Here is a 12910-nt window from a genome sequence, read left to right as displayed (position 1 = left end):
ATACAGTTTTAATTTTATATTTATTTAATTTCTTTACTATTTTTGTTCGTTTTTTTATGAATTATTGTTTGATTTGACTATAATTCATAAGATGCTCTTACCATTCTTTATTTTTTTTTATATATATTTATACAATTAATTTAATATTATATTCAACACCTTATTTATACGTTTATATTAACGTTTTTGATGTCTCTTTGTTCTAATTTTTTTTTTTTTATACTTTTTCGTGGATTATGGAAACTTCTAAAATATTGTATATTAATGGTTATGTAGGTTTTAAGCCTAATCTACTATAATCTAAAATACTCATGTTTATTAGATAAGTTATGGATTTTGTCGTGCCATTATATGAATTCAAATGATTTTATTTTTTGATATTGTTTAATTTTCAAGTTAATATTACTCACGTAACTTTCGAATAAATGTATAAGTTGTATTAATAGAGTTTGTAAAAAATGAATGAGTTTTTATACTTTAAAATTCGTATTAGAATTTATTTTATGTCCATAAATCATATGGTTGATAAAACTTTTAACCATTGTGTAAAAATATTAGACACAAACGTCAAAGTTGTTTTGCATTTCGGCGAAAAAATTAAAAATAAAATTAATTGGAATAAATTGAGATCAATTTTTCTTTAAAACTACAAACTTTATTTTTGTTACGTAAAATTATTTTTGGCTTCAAGATTAAAAGTATTTTACACAAGAAAAAAATGCAAAAAAACTTATTCAAGTACCGTATTTGAACACTTTATTTTAAATGTGTATACAATTGTATCCAAGTACAAAAAAAAGTATCAAAATACCTATAGTTGAATAATTTGTTACAAGACTGGTTTTTAGGTATTATTAAAAATAATGTATTGCATTAAGAATTATAACATTATATTGAACATATAATGATTTTTGATTGTGTTAAAAAAATATATTTAATAAAAATTATCATTCAAACTGTATACTAATAAATATCTAAATAAATTATTTATTTAATAAATATACACTCATGTATAAGGATGTAATTATTATGGTAAAGTTTATATTTTTCATAAATCACAAAATTTTTTTGATTATTGAAGATATATTGAAATGAAGTTAGCTTGGTGGAATGATTTTAAATTCAATTTATTTATCTACACTTCAACCTACGTTAAGGTTGGATTTCTAGGATTAGTAACTAAAATATTTTAGAATATAATATGTATATAAAAAAATAAAATATAAATAATAATCTAAAATTAAGAAATTGAATTGGTTAAATACATTTTTTTAAGCAAAAATATCAGAAAATATGTCATGAAATATAATATAAGAAATGTTAAACATCATACACTAATAAAAATATAGTTTTGTAAACTGCGTGATGTTTTAAAAGAATTTACTTTTGTAGTACAACTACCAACATGGTAATATCTTAAATTTAGAGCTAATAGTAGTTTTCATTTTTAATATGATGGCTAATTAATATTTAATAAAAAGCAACTCATTAAGATATAATATACTATATTTTATTCTTATACAAAGCGATTCTATAAATGTTAACACCAAATTTCACAAAAAGTATTATTGTCTTGGAATATATTATTTTTATATAATTTCAAATCATTAAAAAACATTATAATTCTTGCACATTTTTTGATCAATTTTATTTTTTAAATTTTACTTTTTTGAATAACAGACATATATTTTTAATTTTTAATTTTGAAAATTATATTTTTTTTATAGTTTCTAGGTACAAAAAATTAAATTTAGATGTGTAGTTAATTAATTATAATAATCTTAAGTTCTTATGAGCGATTTGGGGTGACACAAGGGTAACTCACAAAATGTTCAACTCAAAAATGTTTCACTTAATATTCGGCTCATCTAAGCTTTAATAATTGTCTTGTAAAACTTACTACCTAATTAACTAAACTCGTACAAAATCCATTATTTATAGATACATTAAATTTTTCAGAACATTTTCTGATTAAGAAAATTAAATTGTAAATGCTTAATGTCATTTAAAATTTAAAAAGTTAAATAATTTTACCAATAGTAAAAAATACATTTTTATTTTTAAATAATGTGGATTCGTAATGTTTTGAAATTATGTATGAAAAATAATTCTACATATGTTAATAATAATTGAGAATAAGTAATTTTACCTTTGAAATAATCATATTTTATATATAATATGGATATGAATTTGTATGAAGTGTTAAATTAAAATAATAATATAATTTGATTAAAAAGTAAGATTAATTTAAATGCCCTCGAAAATAATTTTAATAATTAGTAGTTCCTTTTTTTTATTTTAAGTGCTACACAAATCTCTTCTTAATTTAATCTATGGTTTATCAGCATAAACGTGTTTGTGCTAAGCATAGACAATATTATGATTACGAACATGAAACCTTGATGTGGCGTCATATTAATAGTAAATGATTGGGAAATTTGTCTGCTGAGTAAAGATCATAACATATTTTTATTATTATATTCCCTTTATAATATTATTCTTACCATAAAAAAAAAACTATTTCGTTAAATAACAATACTTTTAAGGTATGTGTAGAAAATTAATCGGAATCAATGCCATTAGAGTTATATTCAAATAAAATTTACATCATGTATAATAGCTTTTAAAGCAATAAATCAATATATAAATATACTTATAAATTCTAAAATAAATAATTATGTTATTCAATAAAATGATCTATTTGATTTTTATAAGATGAATTAAATAAAATAAAATTATTATCTTAAATCTACTTACAGTTGAATGTGGTATGTCTAAATTTGAAAATTTAAAGAACGAATATGTATTAAATCTAAAAAACATAATTTAATAATTTCGTAATACCTAACCAGCTTGTTTTACGAATATATACCTATATTTCACCCATAATACATATAAATATAGTAATGAGACAAGAGTAAGTCTAAAAATGTATTAGAATATTTATAAATTCAAATGAAACTTATCGCAACAATTTTCAAATTTCAACTCTTATATTCCTCTTAAACTTGAATTTAAAATACAAAAATTGAAGAATTTTGTAAACAATTATTTTATGGGAAAAAAACAATAAATTATATGGTCGATTTCAATTTAACTTCACAATACATTTCTACGATATGTAATCAAATTTATTATTGTATTAATAATCTTCTATTGATACTTATTTTTGGAAAAAAATTATATGCTTTTTAGTGAAAAATATTAGTCAACAATCAGATTGGTTCTCGACATTTGTGATCATTTTCATAAGCGTCCTGCTATCTATCTCTTTAACATTACAGTTCCACGATAATTAATACAGTAATGATCATTTACTACGCATACATTCATGCGATACACATACAATTGTTTTGAAAATTGCCTATGCTAAATTCCTAAAAAAATGGTTGGATCAAATCTCTTTGTCAATATCAGATATAGATTCTCCGTATATCACGATTTTCGCAAATATTTTTTGCAGTAGTAAAATTAGTAAGACTATAAAAATGTAAAAGATTGATTCAAACATAATTATTATTATTTTAAAATAATTATTTGTTGTGTAACAAATAATAATAATAACTTTTTATATCGATTAATGGTCGATATCATACCTACTTATAAATTGTAATTAATTATACAACACTATAGTAGGTGGACTTTATTTACATACGATTAATACTATAATGTGCAATTATTCATAATCTCATATGGATAAACAAATATAAATATTGCGAAATATAAATTGTTGCACCCAATTTGGTAATTTTTCTATTATTGCACATTTGTATACTTAATTAAAAATAATAATCCTATCATAAATTATATATTACTCAGTAGTACCTATAATTTAATCCCATTTCTCGTTATATGGTGTATAATAAATTATTATAATACTATCGTTTTTATTAGTTATGTAATAATACAGAAAACAAAACTATTTACATTTAAATGGTTATTATACCGATTGTATAGTATGGCATATTTCAGTAACAATGTTCAAGTCTTCCAGCTACACCTTATGTACACAGGATTAATTCCCATGCATTCGTAATTTAGAGGCTAAATTTTATAATAATCTAAGATCTTTAGATCTATATCTGTTTATAATATTCGTTGTTATCTATTATAAATTGGTTGAATCGACTTGCTGTTTGATATCTGGTCGTTATATTTATATAGATATAATTATTTTAATATATTCTATAAGTATTTAAAAGCTATAAGCTCTCAGACATTCTAATATCTGAGATTCAAAGAATCTCAGAAATAAAAACGGTTCCATTAAAACTTACAAGACTGGTTTGCAACAATACTAACGAAGTTGTTCTAGCCGCCGGGCTACAATAATTTGTAACTGTAAATACCACACGGAACCACTTAGTTAAAAAATAAATAATTATAGCGTTTTTTTTTTTTTTTTTTTAATATTTTGTCTTTTGTATGTTTTTGTATGGATTAAATATATAATAAGAGTCATTTGAAATTAGACTCGAGAATACAATTTACTTAATACTTGTTCAATATTTTATAATATAATAGATTTAAACATTTTTAATCATATTACTACATTATAATACAGGTTAATTTAATAAAATATATTTATTCTTTTAAAAATAAATAAATTTTATTGAGATATTTAAGATCGCTACAAAAAATTTTAATCATCCTAAATGTTCACTCTAATGTTTGTTAGATATTTACTAAATTTTCAAATAGCGTTAAAAAATTGTATACAAATTAGAAAATATTTTTTTGTTAAATATAATTTGAAGTTGAAATAAGCGATATTTCAAAATTTATCTCGGGAACTTGATGCTTATATTAACTTTTTTTTACATGATAATATTTTAATTTTTAATAATGTATTTATAAAATTTCTGATTTTTAGAATTAAGTAAATTTAAGAATCATATTTTTAGATTTTTATACCATAAAATACGTGTTTAGGGAGATCAACATCTTTTTTAAATAAGAACTTTTTTTTTTACTATATATACGTTATTAAAATAGAAATTTTGAGTTGAAATTTGAACGAGATGTTATTAAATTTAAGTTTTTGTTAGGTCTAAGAATAAAATATTATCCATCAATACATTCCATTCCTGGTATTCTTATCCTTAACTAATTAGCTATAAATTTACTTCAAATATAAATTAGATGTTAGATACTTAGTCAAGCATCTAATTAATATGTCTTGGAAAGTATGTTGTCTTTAAAAAATTCAAAGTTGATAACGGTGTCAAAATTATATGGTGGTCTTTATACTCTGGTGTAATACTATAGTGTCGTCTCATAATTGAACACGTAATGTTAAAATCCCTGTGTTTTAATTAGCTGAATCGTGTGGCTTTTTTAATATAATATTTTACTAGGTAAGTAAAATTGAAAAATATTCAGCTATTATTGAAGTCTGGTTACAATGGCTAAATAGCTATCAATTAACACAACTGAAATAGTATACATTTATCATGATAATATGTTTAAAATATATCAAACGTTACAATGACTAATTTCTAACTAAGTTATTAATATACCTACCAAGATATATGATTAAATGAATAATGCGAACAAATACGGACGACACAGCAGAGTGTAAATGTTTTAAGTCAAATATTAAAATATTATTATGTGTCAAAATCCTAATTATCTTTTTTTCTTGTGTTTTTAACCATCATGTATAGTGTATATATTAGTATATCAGAATCATAGTAATATTGACTATTAAGCAATATTCTGCAATGAAATCAATATTCAGTAAAATTTTTAATGGACAATTTACTTATTTTAAATTAGTCTTAGCATAAAAAACACATTACCTAAATGAGTACAACCACCGAGCTGACGCACAAACGATGAAGTGGATATGTTATTTAAAATATATTAATTTAAACAAATTATAACCTCGTTAATACTCATTAATAATATATTTAAAAATAAATATAACCAGATTTTGTTAAAATATCATGTGTTTAATATGTATTCGTATTCATCTATTTTACTCGAAATATCGAAACATAAATACTACTTCTGGTAGTACTTAAGTGTTTCGTTTACATAGTTTTGTAATTGTACAATTTTTTTTACTATTTTTATTAATATAATTTCGTTGACACGAATAACTATCATTTGTACTAAAACCGAATCTTTTAGCTAATATTTCACTTGTACATACCTGAAAATATTTTTATTTATAATATTTTTTAAAGCTTAAGAATATGTTATTAATATACATAATATATACTATTTTATTAATTGATATTTTCTTTTCTTATATTTATAAGACTTCATAGTTATTATAAGAAATTTTTTAATGCCACAAAGAATATTTTACTTCGATAATAAAAACCATAAAATTACTAAAAATATTTAAATAATTTTCTAAGAATTCTTTGTTCATTTCTATTTAATCAACAAACTGAATACTGAATAATCTTTATTTTTGATAAAACTAAATATAGACTAAAATACCAAGTATGATATTTATAATAGATTCTAAATAGAGTAATAACTATATTGGATTTATAATGATTTCATGTATGAATTTATTTATTAAATTTTTTGTTTGCCATCAATCATTATCTTTTGGAAAGTAAAGATACTTTGACCTTCAACTTTGAATGATGTTTTTTGTGGAAAATTGTATTAAGTTGATTCTCTAGTAGGATCGAAATTCAAAAGTAAAACATAACTGGAAAAATAAAAATAATATTTCAAAATAATTGGTATAAATTAAAATTAATTTAAATAATTAATTTACGCAATACCAGTTTTCAAAAAATACAGTTTACAAATATTATAAATTAAATGATACTGGAAATGGTCAATAAATATTTTTTCTAGTAAAACCTGGAAATGATAGCTACCTAGATATAATTTTCAAAACATTTTGGCTCTGCAAGAGCTTTTTTAGGATAAACATTAGAAATTGTTGACTTATTTTTTTAATATTATTAAAAAAAAATATTTAAGTAAAAAAAATATAGATGTAATAATAAAGGTTCCTGCTATAAATTAGAAGTTATTCTTATAGGAATTAAAAATTCTCTTCCTAAATTTATTTTAAAAGTTTAAAATTAAAATTTTGTGCAACATATTTTATAGATAGACAAAATTACGAACGTTTTTAAATTAGTAAACATGTTTCGTAGTTATAATTTTATAAATCCATAAAATATCTTAATTTTTTATAACTTAAGTTTAAAAGTGTAATACAAGATCACTCGTAAGTAGTTTTACTTACAGAATTAAAAAAATATCGTAAATATATGAGCATAAATCTTATCAATAGATAATTTGTGATGTGATTTTTATGAAATTGGATACATAAACATAACGAGTTTAGTCATTACTCGTTAGTCATTATTGATCTGAATGACATGAAACTTATTGTTATTATGTACCTATATTAATATTTTACATATCATGATACAGAAAATGCATAAAAAACATCATTCACACAATTACAATAACTAATAGGTACGTCGGGATTAAATTGTATAATTCGTAATCATTTATTACCGCGAAAAAAAAAATGATTTTTATAAAGCAGATAAATGCAATAATTTGAGCAATATTTAGTTTAACATAATATTGTAAATGAATACTATACTGCTATTTTACTCATATAAAATACCAATTTTTATCACGATATAGTGGCACCAAAAGCCCAAAATCATAAATTTAACACATTTTTTATTTATAAAATACAATCTGTAAATTAATTTTTTATAATAAGTACTTGAATTCTTACTATAGGAATTGTCAATTAGTGTTAGCAGAGAATCCATCCATTGATAATACTCCATGTCTCACAATAAAATTTGGCACGTAAGATATACGAGTATATTTGCATCAACAATAATTTTATAATTATTTACCATTGTTAGTTTCTAAGAAAAATTTAATCAGAGATATTTTCAGTTATTATTGCACACCATAATTCCGGCATAATAAATATAATTACGACCGTTGTTATTCACATTCGGATATAAGTTTTATTGTAATTTATGCACCTATAAATTATACTGGGTAAATTCTCAGTTTTTTTTCGACGAAAAAGTCACGAAGGTCGTTGAATGGATAGACGATGACGTGAGAGGTTAATTGATGATTACTACAATATATGTTTATATTAGTAATATATACTTGTATTTACTTAATCACACTGATCCCATAAAATTGTTTTTTCATTCTGTTTTGTTTTTATCTGAATTGTAAAGTCCACCACTGTCAATACAGTATATAGGTACATACTACATTTAAAATCTAGATAGGTACTATATATTGTATCTATAGCTATATATTACTGGTAAATACCTTTTCGCGTCGACCTAAATCAATAAAATTACCACTAACACTAAGATCTTCGATCTTTGTACGTGAAATAAATTGTGAGCGTATATTTTTGAAACAGAGAAAAAGGTGATGATTTTGAGGGAGATAGAGACCATTTGTTGTCGGTCATCCGGGAAAACCAAAAATACGTAAATACCGGTCGATAAATTAATATACATTATCTTATAGTAATTATTATTATAATAGCCATTAATAATAAAGCAACGTGTAAATAATAAGGATATTAATATATTATTATCGTAGTCTTTGTACAACAAAACAACTGCAGACCAGTTTTGGTGATGGCTGCCGCAATAACCACCGCCACCACACCACCACCGCTAATATCGATGCCACCACCTCACCACAACATCATTATTACTACCACGGTCACGATTCATATAGTTATAATAATACATGTACATTTATCACGATAAAGATTAGGATGTATTGTAGGCGTATACCGTACTAGATTAACCTCGGTCGATCATTAAATCATGATACACAATATTTTTAATAATATTATGTATATGATTACTCGCGCGTGCGAAAAGCCTGTCCGCGGGCTTCGTTTATAAGACGGCGCTCGTCCGATGAACGATCGCAGTCGCAATTCAAAGATTACTTACAGTCTTCCAACGTCCGCTGAACTCATTTTGCAAAAACACACAACACATCCAATCGCCATCATGAGTCGTTTGGTAATTATTTTAATACCTATTTATCTATTATTAAGTACTGGGGACGTGTCCTCTCTAACGTACTTCTTTTACGTAACGTTAATATCTGGCCCATTTACTGTGATTTTGGGTGGTAAATAATTCGAAATATTAATGTAACCGCACAATTATCTTTTAAACCCGTTCTTATTGTAAATTAATACCGTACAAACATACACATTTAAATAGTTCGCAAAATACACGAATATTTTTGTTTAAATAATCATTATATAGTATTAAGATATTATAAAAATTTCATATTGTCCTTAGAAAGGTTTTCGATATCCCTTAATAATTTCTTATAAGTTGTATTGTACTGATTTAAGTACCTATCAACTAATGTTTTATTAGGTTTTCAAATTTTTTTGTATGTTTTCAATTATTTTTCTTTTTGTACAATCTTCGTCGTCCAGAGATATAACTCATAGGGGAAAAAAAAACTAGCTTAATAGTTATTATTGTTTTAAACCTACTCTCTCAAAGAAAAATTTAATTATTTTTTATATGATTATTTTAACAAAGTTATAGTTGAGTAGTAATTTCTATAACATAAAACAATAATTAATTATAAAATAATAATATGTATTTAAAACTATTATCCTCAAACTATTATTTTCAAGTACATGCCATGAAAATAATTTTAGTATTTGATTTTAAAGTAACATTTTTATATAGTAATATAAGTCCAAATATTTTTTTTTTTAAGTTACTTTTAATATTATTATTGTCAATTAAAATGAAATGAAAAATATTTTAAAGAGATAAGATACAACATGATTATGTTTTTAACTAGGTACCTATTAATATCTTCTACACTAGATAACTGATTTTTCTTTCATTGTATAACTTCATACAATATATATCAAGATAATTGATGTAACGACTAAGAATAATAATTATTTAATATTTTTATTTTCTGAACTATATCACAATCCTTAGTAATATTCATCAGTACTGGACATATTTTTTTTTGTTCCTTATTAATAAATAATGTATTTATTTGGTTTCCGATATTATTGTTACAGTAATTTTTTTCATATTCTAATATTTAATAAATCAACTTAGTAGGTATATTTCGAAATCGTTGAATAATACCTATACCATAAAATATAAATACCAGTACATCTATTATATTATTTTATAACTTATAAGTCGGTGCTAATTGAGTATTAAATGTGTGATTTAAATGCATTTTTTGTATTTTCTAGTCAATCATATTGGTCATCGCATTGGTCGGTTACTCACTGGGTACACCGTACGGATATGGTGGAAGTTCATCAAAAGGATATGGAAGTCAAGGTCAATACCAACAAGGCGGCCACGGTGGTGGTTATGAACACGGCGAAAGCCAAGGACATCATGGTGGAAACCATGGTGAACACCAACAGGGTAGCCACCATGGTGGTAGCCAACATGGACACCAAGAACATGAAAATCATGGTTCAAACTATGAACATGGAAGTAGTCACCATGGATCAGAATATCAGCATGGTGGAAGTCACCATGGATCAGAATATCAGCAAGGTGGTCATGGACATGGCAGTAATCACGGATCAAGTTATGGTCACGGTGGTGGAAGTCAAGGACACGGTGGACATGGTTCAAATCATCACGGACACGGCAGTGGTCACTACTAAAACTTTCATTACATTTTTGATGCCATCCGAATCTCCTTTTATTATTTACTACGTCACCATTTTCTTGGGCGTACGACTAAAAAGTCATAATATAATTGACGACTTTTAGTATTATTTATTTCATCACTATTTATTTCTCAATTATAAATTTGATTTTAATACTGTACCTACATAATATAAGATTTCTATTTGTAAACATTATAACATGACCGAATAAAATTTTTTTCTATAAAAAACAATAATAATTTGTATTTACATAATTATTAGTTAACCTTATCGATCACAAAAATAGGCATAATGTGATAACAAAATAAATAGAATACGTGTTATTTGTCGACGATACGATACATAACGAATAGGCAATCAGTTATTGACCAGGGCAAGTAAGTAAATTTAGTCACATATATTAAGTATGTATCGCATTTTTTTGGTACATATGCATAGAAAATCCTTTCTTAAATTTTTTTATCCATGAAACCCTTCTTTATGTCCACTTTTATCGTGGAGCTCCTACTTTTTTTTTTAGCTTATTTTAGTGTTATATGCAATAAAAATTATAATTATATTATATGATAATTATACTATAGATTATAGAGTTTATACTATAGGCTGCTATACCATATACATTATTATTTAATAGAAAAACATTTTTTTTTCTCAATAGCCATTACTAATTTTTATGGTTGGATATTTTAAACTATTTTTCTTGAACATTTTGAAAAAAATTACTTAAGCTTCACGGAGTCCTGGGGTTCCGTGGAATATAGTTTAAGAAACGTTGGGCCATAGGATATAGTTTTAAGCAATAAATTCTACAACTATCATAATATAAACACAAACTTTAAAATAATTATGTTTAGTATGATTTTATTAATATATCATCATATATGCTTAAAATATAGTGCTTTATAGTATTGGGTAAGTCAGTAAGTTTACTAAGCTACTATTAAAAGTAATGAAATTACTTTACTTATTAATCTAATAAAATAGTAAAAAATTGTAAAATTGTTTTCATTCTAAAAAGTAACAAAGGTTTTTTTTCGTTAAAAAAAAAAAATTTAATTTTGTAACAATATTAATAAAACCTATAACTTTATTATATTATTTACTACTTGCAGTTATATTAATTTTTGAACTGTACTACATTATCTCGCACTATATTGGGTTAGTTTAAACTGTCCAATTTATAAAGTTTTGTCATCAAGTTCGAACGATTGAATACTTACTTATTGCACCGGAGTTTTAAAACAGCTATATTTACATAGACAAAGAAATTGTGTATATTGAATTTATATTATGACTTAGGTTAAAACTTAAAAGTGATCATAAAATTAAACTTATCAGACGATAGTTAATATGTACAAAAACTTTATAATACCAGTCCACGAGAGCTATACATTTACAGGAAACTTTTTGTGTGTTTAGAAATTATAGCTAATTATTTATGATAATTGTAATTAAATTTTATCAAGCTGATATATTAAAAAACACTGTAAATTAAATCGTAAAGAGTTAAAGTTAAATATTTGTATTTCCAATATTCGTATTATAGGTAATTTATAAACATGTTATATTTTTCAAATTATTTTATAATTTTATAATTTTTTATAACACCAAACAATTTATTTAAACCGTAACGCATTGAATTATAGGGATTAATTATCAAAAGTAATTTTCATTACATTTTTATTACTTAAAAAATATTTTAACGAAATTATGTAACATGTTACTCGTAAAAAAAAATACCGTTACATTACCATTTACCACTTAATACTGGTGCTTTACCTATTTTCTAACTTATAAGTAATAGCTGCTTGAAATGGATTTTATTGTTACATATTGTGCAATTAACTGCAGGGATGGATTAATTGAGGCACTGCGAACTAAGTGGCAGCATTGGGTGACAAAATTATGTTGAATATTTATTTTGTTTTTATATAATAAAATGAAAAAAATGTTTTCGATTTATTTTAATATTTTAAAATTTTGAACGGTATATTTTGTATTCGTTTAGTTTTAGCAAAGTAATACTTAGTTTTTTTTTTTCAGGAATTCGTTAAAGACGACAGCAATTAAGTTTTGTTTAAGTTGATCTAATTGTTTATAAAATACATACATAGATAGGTACTAAGATATAATACTATACGTTATACAAGCATTTGCTTTATTTAGGTGGTATCGGTATGAATCCATTTGTTTATAATTGAATTAACCGTCTACCGATATGTATACACG

The 12910-nt window shown here is 23.8% G+C and overlaps 1 protein-coding gene across 1 annotated transcript; it reads left to right on the top strand.

Moving 5' to 3' along the window:
- Positions 1-8910: 8910 nt before the first annotated feature.
- On the top strand, positions 8911-10835 carry LOC112603821 (cold and drought-regulated protein CORA-like). Its single transcript, XM_025352590.1, has 2 exons — positions 8911-9020; positions 10247-10835. The coding sequence occupies exons 1-2, from the start codon at positions 8913-8915 to the stop codon at positions 10673-10675; spliced, it is 537 nt and encodes a 178-aa protein (XP_025208375.1). The 5' UTR covers positions 8911-8912; the 3' UTR covers positions 10676-10835.
- The last annotated feature ends 2075 nt before the right edge of the window (positions 10836-12910 follow it).

This window comes from Melanaphis sacchari, unplaced genomic scaffold (assembly GCF_002803265.2).
Source record: "Melanaphis sacchari strain LSU unplaced genomic scaffold, SCAv2.0 Contig111_pilon_pilon, whole genome shotgun sequence".
NCBI lineage: Eukaryota > Metazoa > Arthropoda > Insecta > Hemiptera > Aphididae > Melanaphis > Melanaphis sacchari.
Note: the sequence above shows the minus strand (reverse complement) of the source record. Positions and strands in the feature narration are given on the sequence as shown.

Bases quoted from the DNA above. Each gene is read 5' to 3' on its own strand.
- LOC112603821 (XM_025352590.1), top strand. From the start codon at position 8,913: ATGAACGATCGCAGTCGCAATTCAAAGATTACTTACAGTCTTCCAACG. The intron at 9,021-10,246 runs GTAATTATTTTA...TGTATTTTCTAG, and splicing joins TCGCCATCATGAGTCGTTTG to TCAATCATATTGGTCATCGC.